Source organism: Odocoileus virginianus, chromosome 31 (assembly GCF_023699985.2).
Source record: "Odocoileus virginianus isolate 20LAN1187 ecotype Illinois chromosome 31, Ovbor_1.2, whole genome shotgun sequence".
Taxonomy (NCBI): Eukaryota; Metazoa; Chordata; class Mammalia; order Artiodactyla; family Cervidae; genus Odocoileus; species Odocoileus virginianus.
This window is the reverse complement of record NC_069704.1, coordinates 17,197,540-17,221,404: the sequence shown is the minus strand read 5'-3', so window position 1 is coordinate 17,221,404 and position 23,865 is coordinate 17,197,540. Positions and strand designations below refer to the sequence as shown.

At 42.8% G+C, this 23,865-nt stretch overlaps 1 protein-coding gene across 4 annotated transcripts in view; it reads right to left on the bottom strand.

Moving 5' to 3' along the window:
* The window catches only part of ABCA1 (ATP binding cassette subfamily A member 1), a 132,837-nt gene extending 110,067 nt beyond the window's left edge, over positions 1-22,770 (bottom strand). For 2 of the 4 annotated variants that reach the window (XM_070459354.1, XM_070459351.1), the window contains exons 1-2: positions 22,534-22,770; positions 2,694-2,858 (exon numbers count right to left, since the gene is read on the bottom strand). In XM_070459354.1, coding sequence (XP_070315455.1) covers positions 2,694-2,759 — 66 coding nt within the window. In that variant the 5' untranslated portion in view covers positions 2,760-2,858; positions 22,534-22,770. Of the gene's footprint in view, positions 1-2,693; positions 2,859-5,170; positions 5,355-19,256; positions 19,420-22,533 lie in introns of those variants that run through there. The other 2 variants (XM_070459352.1, XM_070459353.1) reach the window with 2 other exon arrangements.
* Positions 22,771-23,865: the final 1,095 nt, after the last annotated feature.

The following is a 23,865-nucleotide window of genomic DNA, read 5'->3' as shown; positions in this document are numbered from 1 at the left end:
CAAGACTAACAGACACTAGCCCAGTCTAGATGGCCCAATCCCAAGTCCTGTTCTGGGACCCTGTGCTCCTGATTCCTTAGTTGACCTTGGGGAAATCCCTTCCCTGCTTTATCGGTAAAATGACAGGTTTGGACTGGATTACCCTTGAGACCTTGCATTGTTAAAATGATATAGTTCTTTCCAGTACTCACTGGCTAACAGACACAGCACAGCAAAGACAGTTCCCCATCACATGGGCTGCTGCCAACATAATAAGAAGAGACTGGGGACCTGGACCACAGAGCAGCTATGAAATGAGACCAGGAAATGAATGCAGAGGTCTTGGGAACCAGGGCCTGGGTACAGCCGTGGGAGGCAGGCACAAAGGAAGAGGTTAGAAACTTCAAGATGTTGAGACGGAAGATAGAAAAAATATTAATACCACTGAAGAGCAATCTGACATAGTGGTTTAGAGAACCAACTCTAGAGTCAGATTATTTAGAACTGAACACTACATATGCCTCTGACTAGCAGTGTGAACCTCAGACAAGTTACTTATATTCTCTCTGTGATTTAAGTTCCCCAGTTATAACACTGGGGAACACTGGGCATTTTGTGTTATAAGGAAACAACAGTACTTTGTGGATCTTAAAAGGATTAATCTAGTTAACAATTCACTTTAGTGCCTAGTACATGGAAGCGAAATCTAAGTGTTTGCTTTTATTATATTATGTAATATTGTTATATTTTAGTATCATCAATATTAATCAAGACAGATAGGATACATAAATTCATATTCCTACTCTCCCATTAAATGACCTTGGGATTCAGCTCCCTACATGTAATATGAGGGACTGAAAAATAGTCAGTGTTTCTGAAACTAGTATATATATACAAATAATATATATAATTCCATAAGGGATTATATGAGTTCTCTGTCAGGATTTTAAACACTTTGTGTTTTCATTTCAATGGTCATCTAAGGAAATATGAATAAACATACCTGGATTTTCTGAATGCCTACTTTACAGCCAAGTTCTGGCACAAGATCATGAGTCTAAGTTTCTATTTGTGTTTGCCATTGTGGTAGCACCAATATTCCCTGGTGGCTCAGATGGTAAACACATCTGCCTACAATGCAGGAGACCCAGGTTCGATCCCTGGGTTGGGAAGATCCCCTGGGGAAGAAAATGGCAACCCACTCCAGTACTCTTGCCTGGAAAATCCCATGGATGGAGGAGCCTGGTAGGTTACAGTTATGGGGCTGCAAAGAGTCAGACACGACCAAGCAACTTCACTTTAGCACCAATGTGATTGCAGTAGACCAGTGAGAAAGGCACAGGTGCAGAAGCAATTTGTGAATGATGAGACCGGACCAAATGAAAACAAATGATATCCAACGAAAGTCACTGGAAAAACTGGAAAATCATTGGAAAACTGAATCATTAGCACATGGTAATACAGGCTGTCCAAACTCAAACAAGTAAGTGTTCACTACCATAGTCACACTGCTGCCTCCAGTGTCAAATATAGCTTCAAACAGTGTCAGTCGCCTTACTACATTAACAGTGTTAATTTGAACTGTACTGGTTCTGCAATTTTGTTTGCACTTAATTTATAAATCTGTACGGGTCATATGTTCGCACGACAGTCTATAAGAATAAGGGGTTTATATCTAGTTTCACATACGTACATATCCACAAAACATTATAATAAAAAATATGTTTGGTGAACACAAGGGGACCTTGACATATTTGCTCTTTTAAAGAAGGGCCAGTTTCAGAAACAGTGAATTAAGTTATCTCCAAGATCCCTTCTGGCTCTTTGAGTCTAAAGAGGATGGTCATTTCTGTTGCAGGTGTGTTAAGCTTCATGAGGACAGCCAAAAGGGGATGTAGGCTTAGAATTCAGGGGAAAATGCAGGGCAGGAAACAGACATTTAGAAGTCAGCTATAGAGAGGTGCGGCTGAACGCAGGAGACCAGACAGGATCTCTATGGGTGTCCAGGGAGGGAGAAGTCAAGAGCTGATATCGGAGCTTCAGAGAAATCTCTGGGCCTTATAGCTTGTACCTTCTCACAGAAAAATATCATTCACCAAGTGTTAAAGATGGTATTCCTAGGGTTCTTGAAAGGATCACTGTCTCATCCAGAAGTGATGGCATAGAACCCTCCACAGAAATAAAACAAATCTGTTTTGTATTCCTCCAGGCTCGCAGTCCAAGCTGAAAGGGGAGAGTCCATACTAAAAGATTCAGTCTCTGACCTCTAAGAGCTGGGCCATGAACTCACTTCAACTCCACCACCCAGATCATTAGGAGTTCTTGGAGAGCCAGGCAGCCTCCAGGGCTGCAGCAAAAGTTAGGAGTAAGATGGCCAAGGGGCAATGTGTGCCAGGCTCCAGGGGTCTGAACTCAGGCCTGGGCACTAGCGCAAACAAAAGCTATGATCGCCGCCTGGTTGCAAATCTGCCTCCTATGATAAGAGGCAGGGCTAGCTAAGTCAGGACCCCACACAGTCCTGGGTCCACCAGCGCCAGACACATTCAATCACTTTAAGAAAACCAAGAAGAACAATACTGTAAAGGAATTATCCTCCAATTAAAATAAATAAATTTTAAAAAACAAGAAGAATCTCTTTTCCGCCCCCTTCTTCACCCCCAACTCAAAATCAGGAAGAAAAGCAGGGGAGGACCCCCGGAGAAACCCAGGCTTACTGTCTGTCTTCTTCTGAAAGTGAGGTTCTTCCACAGCAGCAATCTCAGCTGAGGCCAGCAAGCCATGTTACCTCAGCCAGCACCAGGGCAGCCTGCGTGTGGCTCCGGGGGCCTGGGAAGGAAGCGGCTGCAGCTCACAGCAGGGACGCTGTGGCTGGTCATTAACTGAAAGATAAAGCAAGAGGGGATGTTAGTTTTTGCTGCAAAGCCATACGCCGGTGAGGGCTGTTGCACCAGCCCCCTCACCTGAGCCCTCAAAACCCAGTTCTGTCCCATGACTACTTCTCCATAACGCATGAGTCCCTGACTTCCAGCCTTGGGTCTCTGGTAAACAGGCATGCTGGAGCTTTTCTGGCATTAGTCTGCGAGTAAGTCATTATTATCTGAATCACTGGAGCTCCACTGATGAGACCATTGGGAATGAAAAATTGAAAAAAATGAAAAATTGAAGGCAGACCTAAGTGATCAATCTTATGTGCCCAAAACACCAGAGCTGTAAATGGCATACTGAAATCCCAGAGACCTGCCTCCCTTCTCTAAGAAAATGCCTTCCTTCTCAGAAAATGTCAGCAGCATTTATAAATTTTGCCTTGAACCTGGAGTGACTTACACTATTGTCTGAAATTTGCTGCAGACTACATTTTCATCTCGCCACAAAGTTGAGTCCTTCCAATGATAAATGGCACCACTGACAGAGCAGTTTCCTAATCTGAAAAGTCACAGCGTGTCTTAGATGACTGGGAGTAAACACCAAGGAAATGTCACGGACACCTGGCTCCTAAGTAAGGAGGACAACCCCAAGTGTTCTGTGTGTGGGGAGAAAACAATATCCCATGGAGTAAGACAAGGCAGCCAAGGCAGGCAGAGAGCATCAGCTGTGAAACTGACAAGTTCCCACTGTCTGGACATATGCACACTTCTGGCCTCGCTCCACCTGCACGTGAGCCCACCTAACCCTTGTCAGGTGTCACAGATGCCTCCTTGGAGGACCGATTTGCCATGCTGGGGAAAGGGGCGGCTCTCATAAACCAGAAACAACCTTCCGCGTGTCCCCGCTGCCCCTCAACAACAGTATTTATTTAATGCTGGAGTAATCCCAGTAGTTACAGTAAAATTAAAGCTAGGGAAAAGGCAGAAAATAAAAACTGGGAGAAGGGAGGGATACACAGGTCAAAGCTAAGCCCTGACACCACTTCACACCCAGGAACTCTTAGCAGAAATAAGAAACCAACGTTACCTCTAAAATGGCTCATTTAATCATCGTGGTCTCTGGTGGAATGGAGGTGGGGATGGGAGATTAGGCAGGAGGAACAAACAGCAGAAAGGGCTTAGAATGTAGTGACTGCTTGTGGATACAAAACTAAGTACTGGACTAAAAGTCTGTGAGTCCAAACAGACCTCAATGCAAAGGTCAACCTCTAGCAGGACTTCACCCTCTTGGCCCCCACAGCACAAGGACTTGGATTAAAAACTTCTACAAAAGAAATGGGAACGTAAGCAGTCTACAGTGTCTGAGAAGAATCACTGACTCTACTATTATGTATTTTAATTCACTCATTGATAAGCCAACAAATCTGGGATTCCTCTGAAAGAGTCAAGCCTTAAGACCTTTCTTTTCTTTATCATTTGCTCAGCAAACTTGTAAATGAACACAGACGCCCCTCCCCCAAAAAATTCTCACTAAAAATAATTAAACCAGCACTGTGTCCCTCCACAATTTGTTGTTTAAGGATGGCCCCTGGTCTCTCTGAGTGCTGAGAGCCAAAATTTGGTTGTGAGCTTCATGCTTGTAATCCTAAATCATTTTGTAAGTGGCCTGGGACAGGGCTTGCATTCCAGAAACACTGAAATAAATAATTAGCTAGATTTTCCTGATTCAAAAGGTGCTCTCCAGGAATCACTTAGTTGATTTAGAAGCTACACAAATCTTTTTAGGTCCTCAAAGTAACAATGAGGAGGTTGGAACATAAGTTTATAGTTTAAAAAGGAACGAGAGCTTAGATAGGAATTAGGCCCAGCTTCTCAACTATGTGCCCTTGGCCAAAACTTTATGCCCTCTGAGCATCAATTTCCTCAGTGTAAAATGGGGGTGACAATACCTACCTTGCAGGATATTCAATAGATATTCAATTGTCAATGAGACAATATAAATAAATATATAAGTTCCCCAGCAAAGTATATGGTAGGCTGTAAGTGGCAAAGAAATGAGCTCCCTCCTCCCCACTTTTCTTTCTCTGGTCCATCCCTACCTCTTACAGAGAAATGGTTATCTCCTGTCCAAGCATTCTTTTCTACTCCATTATTTTTAGCAGCAGCAGCATTTTTAGCAAACTCATCATGGGTTTCTGACAAGGTAGGAGGGACAAAGTAGGAAGGATGAAATCAGAATGGCCTAGTATTAAAGACCCTCAGGCTCAAACCAGGACACAGACTCCCCTAAATCTGAGTGGAGAATCTCAGAAGAAAAGAAGACACACCTCTGCAGGATATTCACGAGAAGAGAACGGCCAGGAGGAAGTTTTTTGGAGAGTATTTTCCTAAAGCGGGGTTTCTGCATTTCCAGACATGGATCCTAGCTTCAGAGACCCTCCAGGAGACACGCAGCGACGTCAGCAAGAAATAGCCTGTGCAGCGGTAGAAGGTTTTGCTCCAGCTTCGCCGGGTACTTGCCCCACTTTCCTACCCACCTTGGCATAGCCCTGGGCCTCTTGCATAATTCCCTCCTCCCACCTCAACATGGTGACCACTGCTGGGAGCAATTTATCCAAAGAGGAGGTTTTGGCAATGCCCAAATCCTCTGCTCAGGTAACTGAGGCCAAAGGGACATTTCTACATCAGTTTTTCAAGGAAGCAAACAAACAAACCAAAACCAAAAAGAAGGCCGTACTATGTATTGACTAGATTTCTCAACGCTTCAAAGCTAGCAGCACACTCATTTCTGCCCCTGTGCCCATTTCCAGTTACTGGCTGGAAAGCGTCCCGCTTCACAGTCATGGCCAGTCAATAGGCCACCCTCTTCCGGCTCCTGGACGACCACAGCAGCCACTTCCCTGAACTCCCTGCCTCCAGTCTTGCCCCCTCCATCCATTTATCACAGAGAAACCAAAGTGATGCCACTCAACCAAAGTTCCAAACAAGCCACTCTCCCACTTAAAACTGCCTTTGTCAGCACCCCACTGCCCTGGGAATAAAGTGCAGTCCTCACCTTGGTTTAGCTGGGTCCCCAGTGATTCCAGCCTCCTCTCTCATCACTCCCCACTTTCTAAACCAAGCCCCAGAAAACTACTCATGGCTCCAAATGGGCAGCCCTCTCTGCTACCACTGGGCCTCCTGCATGTTCCCTGTCCTGAATGGCTGCTTCTAGCACTGTCAGCTGGGCCAAACCTTCCTCAACCACAGGGTCCTGTCCTGAAACCTCCCCTGCACTCACATCTCTTTAAAAACCCCTCCTAGATGCACTCACAGCAGCCTCTGTTTTCCCTTGCATCGTTTCTGCCACTTTCTGAGTCCACAGGATCATTTCTCTTTCTTAACCGCAGTTTTCCAAGCATGCAAAACAGTATAAGGCATAGAGTAAGCCCTCAGGGAATATTTGCTTAATTAATTAACTATGAGATGGACATGAGAAATAGGGATTCAGGATGGAAGGGTGGTGGCACTCCTGGGCCTATGGTAAACGATTTATCAAGCTTGATGAACTGATTAAGGCAAACTGTCCCCAGGGAGGGGGGTCTATGTTCACCCCACACTGGGGACAGCCGTGAGGATTGCTGGTGACTCCTGGGATATCCAGGAAAGTGTCACTGAATCCAGGTTGGCTTCCCACAAACACAGGTTTAGCTAAGGATGGAGCAGGCCCTCCCAAGGCCAGAGGAGCCAAGAAACCTGCTTTTTCCCCACCTTTATGCCAAGTCCTAGGCATGTCCTCTCCAGGTCTCCACATCAGTCACCCAGGTGAATCACTCTTTGCCAAAATTTAACATATTTTCCACACCCCAATCTTTTTTGTACAGTATGACCTCATGGAAGTGACCAGTTACATCTTTGGCCAATTTTTTAAAAGAAATTTTCACTTCAAATGCCACTGATATCTTAAAATTATTAAATACCTAGAGAATACCACAGCCTGCTAAACCATGACCTTCTCAAATAAGTAATTATTAGTTGTAGAAAAATGAAAATTAAAACCACAGTGAGATACCACTACACATCCACTGGAACTACTACAATTTTTTAAATTTTAAAGTATTAGTATAAGAAGCAACTGGCACTATCATACACTGCTTGTAGGAATGAAAATGGAACAGCCACTTTGTTAAATACTCTGGTGGTTTCTTGTAAAATTACACACAGACTTATGATACAGCCCAACCATCCTGTCCTAGGTATTTTCCTGAAAGAAATGATAGTATACGTTCACACAAAGACCTGTATGTGAACATCCATAGAAGTCATACACACAACAGTCCAAACTGGAAGCAATCCAAAGATCCATAAATCGGTGAATAAATTAAAATGGAATACTACTCAGCAATAAAAAAGGACCACACTACTAATATATTCAACAGCATGGGAGAAATCTCAAAAGCCTTATGCTAAGAGAAAAAAGCCAGACACAAAAGACTACATACGACATGAACCTACTTATGTGACATTCTGGAAAGGTGAAACAATGGGGACAGAAATCAGACCCGTGGTTGCCAGTGGGAGGGGAGAGGACAGATTGCAAGGAGCGCTAAGTGAGAGAAATATTCCACACCATGGTTGTGGCAAGTGGTTACACATGTGCAGGTGCTGTCCCAGACACTGGAGATTCAGCAGTGAACAAAAGTGTTCTCATGGAACTTCTAGCAAGGTGGAAGAAGACCTGACAAATAACAGTGTGTTGTTAAGGCAGTGGGTGATAAGAATAGTGAAGAAAAATAAAGCAGAGCAAAGAGAATAATGATAGGTGGGTAATTTTTTTCCTTAGGTCAGTGAAATGAGAATGTGCCATATGCTACTGGCAAAGGGGTCACCAAAGTGACAGCTGGGATTGTGAATTCTTTTAACTTTTCCCCAAACCAAAATATGAAATGCCAGGCAGACTCAGCAATGGCGGCAAAAGAAAAGAGTAAAGCTTCACAGGAAGCCCAGTGCCAAGGGGGAAATGATGACCCCAGTCAGCAGCTACTGCACTGCTCCTCCAACCCCCATCCTCACCAAAATGTTCAGCCCTTTTGAACTTCACATGTAAGCTTCAGAGACAAGAGAGAAGAAGAAAGGAAGAGAGAGAAAGCAGTAGACATGCTAAAAAGACAAGGTGGGAGGATTTTTTCCCACTTACTGACATCAAAAGGAAAACAGGAACTATATCCCGTGACTGCCTTCAACCCTTCCAAAACATTAAATCTGTCTACAGAAATGTACTGAGGAAAAAAACTGCACATGTTTTCACTACTATCCGAAACTCTTAGTTTGTGCAGTAACAAAGAGTTGGTTGGTCTTTTTCCTTCCTACAAGAACACTGCAAGCACTGAGCTTCCATCTAAGAGGGGCAGTGAACTTCCAACTCACTTGCTCCAAGAAAGACCAGTCTCCACTGGGAACCACACAACTGCCCTTTCTCACTGGAACTGAGAAGTTGGCCCCTCGAAGCAGAAGAGAACAGCCTTGCACAAGGCCAACCCCCAGCTGATAGAAAGAATTCATTGCAGCTTTGGAGACCCACTCCCACCACACCCCAATCTAACAGAGAAGCCAAGGCCCATCAAAAGCAAGGGGCCTGCCCAGACTCACCCCCAAGAGTTGGAACTGGCCTCCAGGTTTCTCCAGAAGTAACTTTGTCAACAACTGCTCCTACTTTCCCACTGCTGTATTCCTCCTACAACACTGTTTATTCTTCTGAACACACTTTCCCTATCAGTTCCACCCAAATAGCTCATATACACAGAACATGCAGCCAGCAACTGACTTTCATCTTTCAAAAACAGTGGTTTTACGATAGCTCTTTCTCTAAAAAAACAAGCAAACTAATAAATAAGTATGTGTATATTCTTTGTTAGACAGATTTCCCCATAGTTTCCAGAAGTGAGACAGAAGTTGAAATCTCTCCTGATGAAACTGTTTCTGGATGTCTTACGTCAATAAATAACTCAGTTCAGTTCAGTTCAGTCGCTCAGTCATGTCCGACTCTTTGCGACCCCATGAATCGCAGCATGCCAGGCCTCCCTGTCCATCACCAACTCCCAGAGTTTACTCAAACTCATGCCCATCGAGTCTGTGATGCCATCCAGCCATCTCATCCTCTGTCGTCCCCTTCTCCTCCTGCCCCCAACCCCTCCCAGCATCAGGGTCTTTTCCAAAGAGTCAACTCTTCGCATGAGGTGGCCAAAGTATTGGAGTTTCAGCTTCAGCATCAGTGCTTCCAATGAACACCCAGGACTGATCTCCGTTAGGATGGACTGGTTGGATCTCCTTGTAGATAACTAGCCAGTAACAAAAGCAAGAGGCAGATTTAAAGCAGGATATAACTATATAACATACGAACTGCAGTAATGTGTTGGCACAAAAGCTCAACTAATGACCTCTTCCTCAGATGCTGATGCAAATACAAGGATCACAGGCACTGCTGCATGTCATCTCCAGAGAGATGGAGAGGTTTCTGTAGAATTGAAGATATGAAACCTGCAAGACCACCAGAGCAAGCTTCTTTGGAAGAGGCCTGTGTTTTAATTGCCTCTCTGAGTGTATGTCTCCAGATCAGTAGCCACATTTATGGAAAATGATAGTGAGGTTAAAACCAGGTTGGAACAGGCTCTTTGCACCCATGGCTGATGACAGGGCATGGCTGCCGTGGTGGAAGAAGGCGACTTGGAAAGTCTCCCCATGATTTCTCCCAAGATAGCCATCAGCTTTATTAAGCCTGAAGTTATTTTAACTGCCTCAGTTTTTTTTTCTGGCCTCCAGTTGTCACTGGGCTCTCTACCCATAAGGCCATTCATGCTAATCCTTAAATTCTATCCCCTCGCACTCTCCAGACATACTATAGACTCACAACTCAGAGAAATTGTCCTTAGTTGCCACTAAACCCTTAGAGGCCTGCAGAAAGGTCATGGGCTGGTACTTGGTGACCCCTGAAACTGTGTTCCTACTTATAACATCTTAATCTAACACCTTAATACTCAAATTTAAGGAGAAAAAAATAATGTAAGAAATCTTCCATGATAAAAGTCACAGATAAAAGGAAGCCATTCTATCATTCTAGAAGATTCCTGTCATTCTAGAAGAGGCTCTGCTATCACAAGACCTGTTTTAAAAATACAGATCCAGGACTTTCCTGGTGGTCCAGTGGCTAAGATTTTACATTCCCAATGCAGGGTGCCCAAGTAGGATTCCTGATCAGGGAACTCAATCTCACATATTACAACTAAGATCGAGTACAATTCTAACAATTTGTAACTCAAGGAGAATTTTAAGTACCAAATGTACCATACTTACTTGATTATTAGTAACAGTAAGTTTATACATAACTGCACATTCTTGTTTCACCCTGGGATATATATTCAATTTCCTGGACAAAAGTATTTGCTAATGGCTAATTTTCAAAATGAGGACTATGACAGGAATACACAAAAACGGGAAAGTTAGAAGAGATACATGAATACTGTACAAATCCATAACGAGCCCTTGAGAAGCACATTTCCTCATGCTGTCAACAATTCTATTTTAAAGGGGATTCAAAAAGTTTAAATCTATTTCTAAACAGTCCAGTTGCTAGCAGCTAACACAGTCTCAGGACTTCTAAAACTGACAAGAACCAGAGTTTCTGAAATCCATCCTGTCCTCAAGTTCTTGTTTCATCATTGTAGAATTATGGAGAAATTCTGACAAAATGTTAGAGACTGCCCTTCTTACGCTGCTGATTTCCACTAAACAAACACACAGCAACCCTGAAAGGAAGACTTCAGCAAACAATACAACTATTTGCTTTTTCCCTGGTTGGGGGTGTGTAGCATATAGGAAAAAGGAAACTTTCCCCTAGAAATGAAATACCTGTCAATATTACATGACATACAATGTATAGCAAAAATCACCACAATATTGTAAAGTAATTAGCTCCCAACTAATAAAAATAAATGAAAAAAAAAAATTACATGACATAGAAAACAACTTTTTTCTCAACCACAATCATAATGCCAAAGTTGAGGATCCTGCAGGGAAGGAACTATAAAAGTGACAAACATCCTGAGCAATAAGAAACACAAGCAAGTCTGCCTCCATGAGCAGACTTTATTTGCAGAAAATTTTGACTGGATAATGTTCCCTGTTGTTGGAGAAGGGCTTTCCAAGAGCATTTTAGGATAAAAGGCTTTGGTACTATATCAGCAAAAACCATTTTGTTTGCTTTACATCTCGGAAGGGTCAACATCTTCAGATGTTCAACCTTCTCCCAGCCTAAAAAGTTTATTTTTACAAAAGCGCTCAAAGGACTTGGGGACAGACAAACCCAAATCCCTTCATTTCCTTCTCCTTCCTGTAGACCAATGCCGCCATGCAGCAAGCTTCCCCAGATGTCCTTAATTATTTTCCTGAATTAAATGGCCTGGTAGACAGAAGAGAGGTTTTGGAGTTAGAGAGTGGGGTTTGAATCCTGACTCTGCTACTCACCAGCTCAGGGATCCTGAGCATTGAGCCTTGAGTCCCTGTATTCTCTCCATAAAACAGAACAAATAATATATATACAACATTATTTGGGACAAAAGAAATATCCAGTAAATGGCAGCTATGATTAGAGCAGCTGACTTCACAGTGTAAAGTACTCAGAGTATGTGTTAAGTCATTTCCGACTCTTTGGGACCCCATGAACTGTAGCACACCAGGCTCCTCTGTCCATGGGATTTTCCAGGCAAGAATACTGGAGTGGGTTGTCATTTCCGTCTCCTGCATCTCCTGTATTGGCAGGTGAATTCTTTACCACTGAGCTGCCTGGGCTTCCCCAAAGCACTCAGGTGGGGCACAAAGTGGGCAGCTTATTAATATTAAAGCAATCTCTCTTCCTCCTTCTCTATCCACAGAAGGGACTATTTCCCCAACGCCTTTCCAGAACACACTGGAACTCTCTGCATGCCCAGATCGATGGGAGATGTCAAAGGGTTTTGCTGGTATCCTGGTACCATTTCTACCAGTGTCTTACCATAACACCCCCCCCCCCATCTGGGGACCCCTACCACCCATGTATACTATTCTTCCACTCTGGGAGCAATCAGCTCTTCTGTTCCACATAGGCTGCCTTCCTCTATGTCTTCAGCACTTCTCTCAGTTTTGTTCTCTAGATTACTTCCTCCAGCTTCCAGGTCAATTGCCTATTTGCAATCTGGGCCTTATATTTATTCCTCCATGTCTTCAGCTCTCCTACCATCTCCTCCAGAGTACTAAGTGCTCCGATGGTCCCTGATACACAAGCTACCATGTCTCAACACCTTACTGTCCCATGCCACACTGAGCCCAGAGCCGCTTGGAGCTTGTACACATTTGTGGAGTGAAGGCCTCTGAAGTCAGACCTCAGGGATGAGAAAAATTAGTTAAAGCAGGTTCACCAAGGTAGCAAATAAGAAATGTCATAAAGGACAGTTCAGGTAGCCCAAAACCATGACAAATTTTCCAGCTGCATTCAAAGAAATTCAGATTAAACAGGAGTGCATCTAATTTGGTCTTCCCCAAAGTCACTCGAATTTGTTGGTAAGGGCATTCATTTTCATGGACTTCTTGTGAGCTAAGGAGAATCTATCTGCAATTTGCCAGACGGAGGCTCCAGATGCCTGTAAACATGCCAACTAATAGGAACACCTCCCCTAGGGGCTCAACCATGAATACAAAACTGTCAACATTGGTCAGGAGCCTCAAACTCTAAACTCATAGGCTCAAGTCAAGAACTCACTCAATGAAGCTTATCAAAACCTGTATACAGTTTTTCAACCTCAACACTTTATTCCTTTCCCTTTGCCAAAACAAGTAATCTCACGTGTGGCTCCTTTCCAGTTCTAGCTCATATGTGACCAAACCCAGCAACCTTCTCCAGAACCTCCCCTTTCACCAAGTAGCTCTTGAGACAGTGCCAGCATAGGTCATTTGTCCAAGATGCCTCATGTGTCCGAGATGCAACCCAGTGAGAACCAGCTGACCAGCTAGGTGAGGATGTAGTTGGGGCTTCAGGACAGGCACAGGGTCAGAGGGTCGAAGCCCTGCCCTCCCAACTTCAAAACTGAACTCCTTCTCTTGAACTAACAAGCCACTTTGTTGACTGCCCTGCTAAATTACAGAGGAACAAGATCACAAGTTGACCTGAAAAACAAAAAATGAGGATATTAGCCTTTAAAAAGAAAAAATACTGGCAACATGAGCTCCATTATTTGAGGCCTGGAAGGATGTTCCCAGTGGAAATTGATCTGAGTTATTTCAATGTTATCATGATTCTGAGTACTCCTTCTTGAAAGTGCTACTGTCATTAAGATCTTCACAAATCACACATGTTATGTGCCAGATAACAAAATGCTCAAGGAAAGATGCAACCAAACTATTGGGTGGAACTCCTGCTAGCCTCTTTTATCAACTGCAACTGACAGTGGCATTTTAAAATGCACACACTCTCATCTCCCAAGCAACTGTATGCTAAGTGTCTCTATCACTTGAGCACGGAGTCCCCAGTGGAGTTCCACCTGAGGACAGTGTGCCTTGCTGGTCTTTGCAGCTTCTAGAGGCACATCCACTCCTCTCAATGGAGGCCTTTGGAACCTAGTGTCAGACAGCTAAGGAGAAAGCCATACTGAGACCATAGGAAATGGGACTGGAGTTGGAAATGGGAAAATGGTACTAATTCCACTAAATTTGCAAGTCCTGTAACAGGACTGACAACTGAAGAAACACTACTTGACCAAAGGTTTTTCTTATCTTGAACTTGAAGTACTTCCTATAATTAATACAACCATTAAAGTTAAAAGAAAACTAAAAAACCGCCTGTAATCACAATTAATCCTAAACAGCCAAAATTAGCACAAGGTTTTTCTACTTTTGCATGAAGAAAATGGTCCCAGGGAAAGACTCAACCTTTGGGACTTTTGTGGGCCTTTCCTTGATTTGAACTCACAGCCAAAGAGCAGTGTTTATTTTGAGAGAAAAAGAAAACCCAGTTGAAAAACCCATTAAGACTCAAATTGGACCAACAGACAGAATATATGAGGCCAGTTCAATATTAAAGATTCAGTGTCCACTGTAAGCTGAAAGGACAGACCTATAGACTGGATTCTTTTTTTTTTTTTTCTCCTAAAGGGACACTGTAAATACCACCCTAAATTCTGGTACAGTAGCAAGAAGCTTGGATTAAAAAAGCAAAAGGCTAAGACTTTAAATTCCAGTTACTGACTGCTAGGGAATGAATTTAGGCAAACCATTCTACCACTCTGAGCCACAGAATATAAGGAGACTGGAGCAGATCTTCTGGGGACTTCCTTAGTAGTCCAGTGGTTAAGACTTCGCCTTCCAATGCAGGGGGTGCAGGTTTGATTCCTGGTTGGGAAGCTAAGATCCCACATGCTTGGCCACCAGAAAACCAAAACCAAATTGTAACAAATTCAATAAAGACTAAAATTTTAAAAAGATCTTCTGAGTCTAAGAAAACTGCCTGCAGCTTAAGTTTCAGACTCAAGTTTGAACCCCAAGCTCCGCCATTATTGAAGTACGTGAACCAGGAACAAAATATTTAACTAGTCTTTGTATCAGGAGTACCATCAGAAAAATGGAGCAGCCTCAATATTCCCCCGATGTGCAGGAAAGTTTATGAGATGAATTTAAGCAATATTTAAAATTACACTTAGAAGATTTTAGGGGATGGACAGGCACAGTATTAAACACTCAATCACACAATGAGAAAATGCTCTCTTTGGCACTTTAGATTTGTAAAAACTGTATTACCTTAAGGAGAAAGTTCCTGCTAGATCTTCTCTTCAATGCTTCTATAACATGTGCTTAATTTCCCGTTTTTAACAAAGTAAGAACAAGTTTCAGAGTCAGTGCCTTTAGAAAGCAGGCTTATTTTATAGACAATTTAAAAAACAATTCATTTTCATTCTAATTATTTTAAAAATTACCTTTTATTTCAGAAAACTGACATCAGTTTTCAATTTAGAGAACCAATATAAGGTTAACTTTTTTAAAATATATGTATTGATAACTATAAAAGTGTGAGTCCATTGAAAGAATCTGAGGGGTTTACATGCTGCCTACCTCCAGGTTCTAGTGAGGAGTAAATGAGGCAACGGAGGGGAAGGCCCAGCCCACACTATGCTCATCTACCTGCGGTCAAGGGACAAAATTTTTCTCAGTGAGGAATCAGAGGAGAAGGTACAGTATAAACAAAATCCATCAACCACGAAGGATGGATGTAAGAATTCCAGAACAATGAGCTCAGAAAAAGCACGAAGGGGTTCTTAAAGTAGAAATCAGAGAAAAGAAGAAAACCCATAGAGGGAGTCAGTTAACAGTTATTGAGCCAGACTATGTCTCATCACCAGTGAGAAAACATGGTGCAGTGGATGCCTCATACGGTCCAGGACAAAGCTATCAAAATGGTCAGAGTCTTATTTGGAAGAGCCTTGAATGCCAAAATCCTTATGGTATCAGATCCTTAATGTCTTTTGACATTTGTTTAGCACCGAGTACTCTACCTGGTGTTTGAAAAATATTTGCTAAAGGAATGAATTTCAGTTTAATGGTATTTTTTTGTATATTGAAGTGAAGTTGCTCAGTCGTGACTGACTCTGTGATCCCATGGACTGTAGCCCACCAGGCTCCTCTGTCCATGGGATTCTCCAGGCAAGAATACTGGAATGGGTTGCCAATCCTTCTCCAGGGGATCTTCCCAACCCAGGGATCGAACTCAGGTCTCCTGCATTGCAGGCAGATGCTTTAACCTCTGAGCCACCAGGGAAGCCCCCATAGACAAATAGATACACACACACATTTTAAAAATACGGTATCTTCCTCTTCCCTCCTTCCAATACCAGAAATCACACCTCACTCCAGCTAAAGTAAACTGCCACTTTCATCCCAAAGCCTTGCATTGGAGAGTGGAGAAGAGTCTACAGATCAGTCTAAAAGCCATTATTCTGGACCTTTACATCCTCTCTTACAGCCTTTCCAAGGAAAGCTGCTGCTTCCATTAGTGTTACCTTTATGTCAAACTTGGATCATCTAAATCCCAGATCCAATCAAATTCAAGCTGCCATACCCTTGAGGACTTGCTTCTTCCAGAAAACAAGCTTGGTTTGACTCTTGACAAAAACTATTCCCAACCTGGCATCCTACAGAAATTTTGCAAAGCAAGAGTAAACGGGGCTATGAAACCCAAACAACTTCTTAGCAGTTCCTTCCCTCTTCCCATGTCTGTTTCAATCATGAAACCTCTTGCTCCTTTTTTTCCCTTCTGCTTCCTTCCACTCCTAATTTTTTATGATCTTTGAAACAATTAACTCAAAGCAATGCTTTAGAAAACTTTTTGTCTTGCCCATCTGCCCCCAGTGAGAGTCTTCTGAGATATTTAGAAATATCCTTATAAGGTTAGTCTATTTCTCATCCTTTCTTGGAGGATGAACATATCTCAAAAGTCAGTTAGCTTTCTATTATATATTGGCTTAATAGGATTGCACTATAAGAAACAAAATCTATACTCAAAATGGAGATGCCCAGAATAGAGAGTCCAAATGAATATTTTCTTTCAGAGAGAATCTCCAGATGGTGAGTCGGAAATGAGACAAATGTCTCATCATGTCTCACTCCATCATGCTTGCTCCACTGAAACTTACTGAGATCACCAACCACTTTTTTCCTTTGTATTTAAGATAAAATTCTTCTTTGGGTTCTATGAATCAAGTCTTCATCCACCTAATGTGGATAAATAGATCTAATTCCAACCCCATCTCACTTCTTCTTCCTCTCCTCCCACCATCTTCTTTTCTTCCGTCATCACGTTAATCAAAACATTCCTATGTATTCTATGGGTATTTCCACTCTACCTCTCAAAACCCACACAATCTGTTACACTAATACTGTCCCTCAGGACATTTCTCTGGGCAGCTCCTATCAAAGAATCACACTTTTCCCTAAACACACATCTAGAGAATATAAAAGTCTGAATGGCTCTTTAAAAGTCATGTACTCAACCTCTTTCATTTCATCAAGAAACTAAATCTTAGGAAAGTAAAATGACTTGCCCAGGGTCACATGACTGCTTAGTGGGTTTCTGGAATTACATGTAGAATATAATTACATCAAATTATATGTAATTATATGTAAAATTTGGAGAGTACATGCCTGTGTATGTTTTTTCTGAAAAGAGAATCCATAGCTTTCAGCATATTCTCCATGTAGTCCAGAATACTGTCCCAATAAATAATAACCACTGATTGGTTTTATATATACAAAATTCTTCCCAAAAAAGTGTCTGGTACTAACACCAGTTATCATAAAACATTTTGACTTCAAGAGTAGCCAAATAAAATGTTTTAACTTCCAAATGCTTCTTGGAAGTTGGATTTAGCGTAGAAAATGTTGCAATTCTAAACAAACACACATAAACACATACAGACACACACACATAAAGAATTAATAAAGGAAAAGATCCTATACATAAAAGGTTATTTTGATTTTTTAAGTAATTAAATTCTAAATTACTTAGTGAATTATCTCATTCTTATTTTTTAAATAATAAATTAATGTGCAAATAAAAGTAGTTTAATGTGAAATGTAACAGACTAGATCACTTTCTCAAAGCACAGCTGCCTCAAAAAAGAGAAATGAAACTGAGTGGAATCAGAATTGTTTGTTCTACAAAAAGTAAGCTGGTCTAAGTACATACTAATATTTCTCAACCAATCATAAATCTAACCTTAACCAGTTATTTCTCATATAATTCTACTTCTAATGCTTTTCTGTGATTATCACACCATTTTAATTCATCTTTCAGAATATAGAAAACCAACATTAGTTTCCCATTCTCTTTGACTTATTCAAGATAGCATTTATTGAATCCCCGTCCATATCAAGGAGAGTAAATTAAGGACTGGGACCTTAATCCTAGAGAATTAGGATTCTCTAGGATTCCAGCACCTTAATCCTAGAAGAATCCTAGACCTCCTCCTAGAGAAGCATACACTCAAGAACAAGACAAATAAATGTTAAGTATAACCAAAAAAAAAAAACCTCATGCAATTAAACCCATGACATGAATAGTGCTGTGATCCAATCCTATGGGAGCAAAAAAGAAAGGGATAATTAATTTTAACTCAGTGTTGGCAGGAAGGTGTGAATTCAGGAGAGCTTATCAGGTCTTAAGAGTAAATTTTCAAAATGGAAAAAGACAGGATTTCAAGTTTTCTTTTGTTTTAGGAATCAAGTCTGATGCTCCTCGGAGTAAACTAGCTCTTTGCTTTAAAACAGCTTACTGTCTCAACAGAATGCAGAATAACCAAAGGCTCTACCTGAAAACAATTTTACATACAAGATTTTCTTACTCTGGCTTCAGATATTTCTAAAATGTGCCTCTCTAACAACATCTATGCAGGTTACCTATCCAGGGAACTATTTTCAGTCGTAAATACCCAAATGAAAAGTGAGATGCATTCTTTGCCTTTAGTGAGTATTTCATTTGTCAAAATTCAATATTTTAACAAAGCCCTTACTGTGTAATTGGTAAATTCGTGGAAACCAGACTGCCTGGGATGCAACCTCAGCGTCACTCCTTACTTACAAACTCCATGGTCAGGCTACTTACCCTGTCTACACCTCAGTTTCCCTGTCCATAAAATGAAAATGATAACAGAACCCATTTCATGTCGTTCTCGACAGAGTGAACTACGTTATTACATGTAAAATGCTTGAAACACCCAGCATAAGGTAAATCAATAATAAGCATAACTTTTTACCAAGAAAAATCTTTTCTAAGAGTTTACGTCTAAGGTGCTACACCAATCTAATAAGAAAAAATTTCCCATCCTGTCTCACCTTTATTTAAGCTGACTTTGAAAATGGATTTGCTCAGAGAAAGATGCCATAAGAAAAAAGCTAAAGTTGATTCCTAGACAGTAACGTCAGTAACAGAAAAACAGGTTATTTCAGAAGGTCTCTGACATATTGAGGGATAAAACAAAGAGAAATCATATTGTACAATAAGCAATTTTAAAAATTCACCAAAGATTTGACAGCTAAGCTAATAATTCCCTTCCCTTTTTCTTTTGTTCCTTATCCTTTTACAACCAAACCCTCTATCCATTTTTTATGTATTACACAGGGAAAGATTTGGAGATCATTACAGACTTAGAAATATTTGACTGAAACAACAGCAAATTTTTTATGTTAAACCAAGAGCTAGAGTTGAGCAAATTTTACTGTCTGTCCTTCCCATGATGTTGCAATCCCTACGCAATCAATGTCCCAACACGCTGAAGAGAATTTGGCTGGCCCACTCACAGCAACAAGGGAAATAAGACACAGGCTGTAGATTCCGTTAAGGACTAGAGCAGATATATGTACCAGAACTCAGCAAGCATCCTTGCAAAGTCGTCTGCCACAGCAACTGAAACTGCACCACCTCACTGCTTAGAGTGGAGTCAAAGAAATCTGGGGCTCGCTGGATAGGTTCAAAACTTAGCTCTGCCAGTTGCAAGGTGTGTGGCCAGAAACTCTGTTTCTTAGTCTGCAAAATAGGGATAACAGGTGGATTTGTGTTTAAAATTAAAATAGTATTTGAAAAGCATTTGTAATAGTATTTGGCACCTGGTGTTATTTAACAGTGTCTATTAAATAAACATTGCAGTAACTTCCACACTTATGATTATTTCCACATGCAGATATGAAGAAGGTTTCAGTTTTAGTGTAAGCCCTCCCCCAGAACAGTTAAATTAAAGCAAATTTTCAGCAAGATCTTTAAAATTTGATATGGAGGCAATTGACCATAAAGAGTATTAAATTTCCATTATTTCTTTACCATCTAGATAGCAAATAAAAATGTATTTGGAATTTAGAGTATCTTAGAAATGCAAAAACGATATATCTATTGGAATTTTCTAGACTGTCAGAGGTTCAGGAATTAAGGAAGAAGTTATTAAGGAATCTAAGGCAATGTCCATTTAATGTTTTAGGAGCTGAAAATAAAAACAGCAAAGATATTAACAATTTACAATCATGCTGAGTATAGCATAAGCAACTTAGCTTATGGGAAGGAAGAGCCCTTAAAAAAAATTTAACAAAAAATATTACAACTTCTCTCCATATAAGATAAATACTACAGAAGATAAAAAACTGTGTCACTGAGTTTCATTTGGTTTCATTCATTTTTAATAATGTAAGCATTAAGATTTTTTAATGTAAGCATTAAGAGCAAAGGTTGGAAACAATCAAACCCTAATCACCCTTTTCCAATCTAAGCTAGTCTCACATGAACTGTAAATATGCCCTAAGTCAAAAGGTGTCCAGGGTTCATTATAGGCTTCTATTTAGATGTAAATTGAGAGCTGAGATTTCAAATGCTCATCTGAAGGGGAGACACATATCACAAGTGTCCATTTCACAATCAGATACATCATTCTGGAACACCAGGCTGGTCCCTGCAAGGGGGCTCAGGAATTACTCCGACAGCAGTAGCAATTCTTACCCCTTGAACTGTGGTCATCAAAGGCTGGTCACTCTGACTCTACTGCTTTTTCTCAAGTAAATACCAGTGTGCTCTGTGTACCTAATGTTTTCCCAAAACTCTATCATGAATTAAGTTAATGCATAAAGGGTTAAAGCTTCTATAAAAGGAGCATTTGGGAATGGACACATGTATGTGTGACTAAGTTCCTTTGTTGTCACCTGAAACTATCAAATATTGTTAATCAGTTATACTTTAATATAAAATTAAAAGTTTTTTTTTTTTTAAAAAAAGGAGTACTTGAGGAACAGGCTGACAAAGAAAACTTTGTACTTGAAAATTATTTACCATCAGAAGAGATTCTACTACAGAACCTTCTCCCTTTGCTCTCACATTCCCTTTGATTTAGGATAAGTGTCTCAAGAGAATGACATGAACAACAGAAAGCCTCCATTAATTTCCTAGTAAGTATGAGGAAAATGGGCTGAAATAAAAGGGGAGATAAGAAACTAAGTACTTCTTTAGCTGAGTTTTAAATTTTGTCTGAAAAGATCGAAACTTAGGTTTGGGTCCCAAACTATTGTTTAAAGAACCATTAGAACTCTGCTTTTGAACTTGCAAAATTTTGTGAGGTGTTCTTTGATGGGAGGTGGGAATCGGTCCTTACAAAGTGACTAGCTGATTTTTATCACCAAGGAATTTTTTTAAATATCAAACTTATCATCTATTATATGAATGCATATACCACGCACTCACTTCCTTGTTTCACTGAAAAGTCCTGGTTTTAAAAGCTGATGGTATCGCTTTTGCAAAAGACAAAGGCCAATTATTTCCAATGTCACATTTCTTTTTCTCCCTTTTTCCTTCTCTCTCTCTGTTTTCTTTTATCTTGTTTATTCCCTTCTTTTTGATGAGTGCTGAAAAACAAGCACCTACACACAACCCTAGCACTGGCCCACGCCCTAAGAACCTTCCATTTAGCAACTCTCTGGGAGTTGAGAACCATTCTAAAACACAAGCAGAAGCACTTTCGCCTGATCCCCCAGGTTTCCTCCCAGTCTACAACCACCCGTCTTCACCGGATCTCGGTTGGAACCGCAGCGGGCGACAAAGCCTCTTACAGCCTGGCCTCACTCCGGCCAAGGAGCCGATTCCCAGGCCACCCGGCCAGGAGGCGCTGTGGATCAATGCCCCCCGTGGCCACCGGCAGCCGGCGCCCAACCCTCCCTCCCCCCAACCGCGAAGCGCAGCCCGCCCGCGGAGCCGCGAGCTCTGCACCGCCCGCCGGGGTTACTCTCGGTCATTCTGCTGCACCGTCTCACCCCAGCTTCCCCATCCGTGCCCTGCCTAAAGCTGCTCCAAGAGACACGCAGCAAAGGGCAGGAAGATGGGGGGAGCGGGCGGAATGGTCACCTCAGCTCCAGGTTTCCGCAGCACCCCCGCCCCCAACGTTTGTTAAAGAAACAAAACTCTCGTCCCTCAGTCCCGCCCGTCTCCCCCACCCCCATCCCCAGCCTCCCACAGCGTCAGAGATGGCAGCTCCTGGAAGCGTATGGAGACTATGGAACAGGAACCCCCTGATCAAACAAAACCCCCGAGGCCTCAAAAGAGCACTAGCGCTAAGGGCTCCCACTCGCATTCTTGGTGAGCCACAAAGCGCTGCTCCAGTCCGGGGGCGTAGGGGACCTATCCCCAGATCAGAGCCCAACCCGGACTAACTCCTTAGGAACAGAGGGGATTCTGACGGCTGGCATTTTTCCCGGTGGGCGCCGGCCGACCCGCAGCCAGAGAGGGTTCCAACCGGCTCAGGCGCTTCCAAACAAAGGGAATAATAGCTCAGTGCCAGACCTGCCACTCTCCTTACTCCAGCGGCAGCGCCTCCAGCACCACCAGGAGCCCCCGATTCCCCTGCGCCCCAGCTACTGCGCTCGGGTCTCCGCGCGCCCAGAGATGCTCCCCGAGCTCCACCGCGGGCGAACCCTGAGCGCAGCTATGTCGCGTCTTTGGGTCGCCAGAGCTCCTCCTAGGACATCCTCTCCACATTTACGAGCCCCTGTTTGCGCTGCAGTAGGTGAGGATGTGGGGGTTCGGACTAAAGTCCCCCAAACCTAGAGCTTCCCAAAGTCCCCTCGGCCCGAAACGAAACAATAACGTCCAAGTCGCTGGAGAGACTCTTACCTGTTTTCCACTTTTGTGTTTGTGGCTTTCCCCAACCCCTTGAAAAACCCTTCGGCAAAGAAGGGGGGTAAAGGGAGCAAAGCGCCCCGAGAAATTGGCTGTGGCGGCGCTGGTTGCACGGCGCCCCCTCTTCTGCCCACCTGCGCCGGGGGGAGAGAGAGGTGTCGGCGCGTCTCTGCCGGCCCCGGCAGCACTCACTCTGCCTCGGAATTACCGGGGTTTTGCCGCGACTAGTTCCTTTTATAGATTCGGCGGCGCTGAGCGCTGGGGTTACTATCGGTCAAAGCCTGTTCTCTCCCTCCTTCCCCGCCCCCTTCCCGGCCTCTGTTTATGTAGTTCAGTCACTCAGCAGAAAGCACGTGGAGCCGCGCCCCGCCCCTTAAACGGGCGACGTCCAGCAGCGCGCGGGGCTGGGGGCGGAGGGCGCCAGTGGGGTGCAGCCGGCTTCCCCTCGGCGTAGGTGCGCGCCCCGCGCCCCAGCCCGGCCCGCCAGCGCAGGAATAGGGGCAAACGCCGGTCTTGGGACTGAGCCCGCCAGAGACTCTTATCCAGGTTCAGGGCAACCAACAGCACGAGTGAAAATCGCTTTTGCTAAACTAGTTCTTTCAGCAACTTTTGTTTCCTTTGTTAATTTACTCAGCTGGAGGGACTTGGGGGGCGGAGAGGAGAGGGAAGGGGAAGAGAAAGCAAGGCCAAAACCCCTAGGGATGCCAACCCTTTAGTCTTTTTTTCTTTTTCTTTAAATGCCCGGAGTGGGGAGAAGGTGGACAGTCCTCTGGACAATTGGCTGGTTTTGTTGTCCAGCACAAACCCTGGCTTTGGAATTCAAGGGCCTTTGGGGTTCCCAATTTGGGGCCTCCCAAGTCCCAGGAGGACCCCTGAAAACTGTCTTGCTCCCTCCCTTGGCAAACTGGGAGGAGGGGGGAGGCCACAGAAAACCGGAGCAATGTGGACCAATCTCCTTCTTATTTTCACCATGTTAGTCAGCAGTGATAGATAAATACACGTGGGCTTGTATTTAGGTTTCTACAGGTTGGCAAGGTACCGCTAGAGCATCGCAGTCTTGTAAAATTACATAACCATTCCAATTCTTCAGCTTCGTCCTCTGGCTTTGGCTTGACAGTCAAGAGCAAGAGGGCCCATAACATTTGAGGAACAGAAGCAAGTGTACAAATGGAGGCCCACATACTTTTAAGTCTCCATATTTAACTCAAAAATAAAGCTAACAAACTGTAAAATAAGTTCCTCCTACTTGACAGAGATACCTTTGGAGCAACTGGGAAGGGTAGATTCACAACCAGACTCCTTAGGCTTTGACTTGAGGTTTGACAA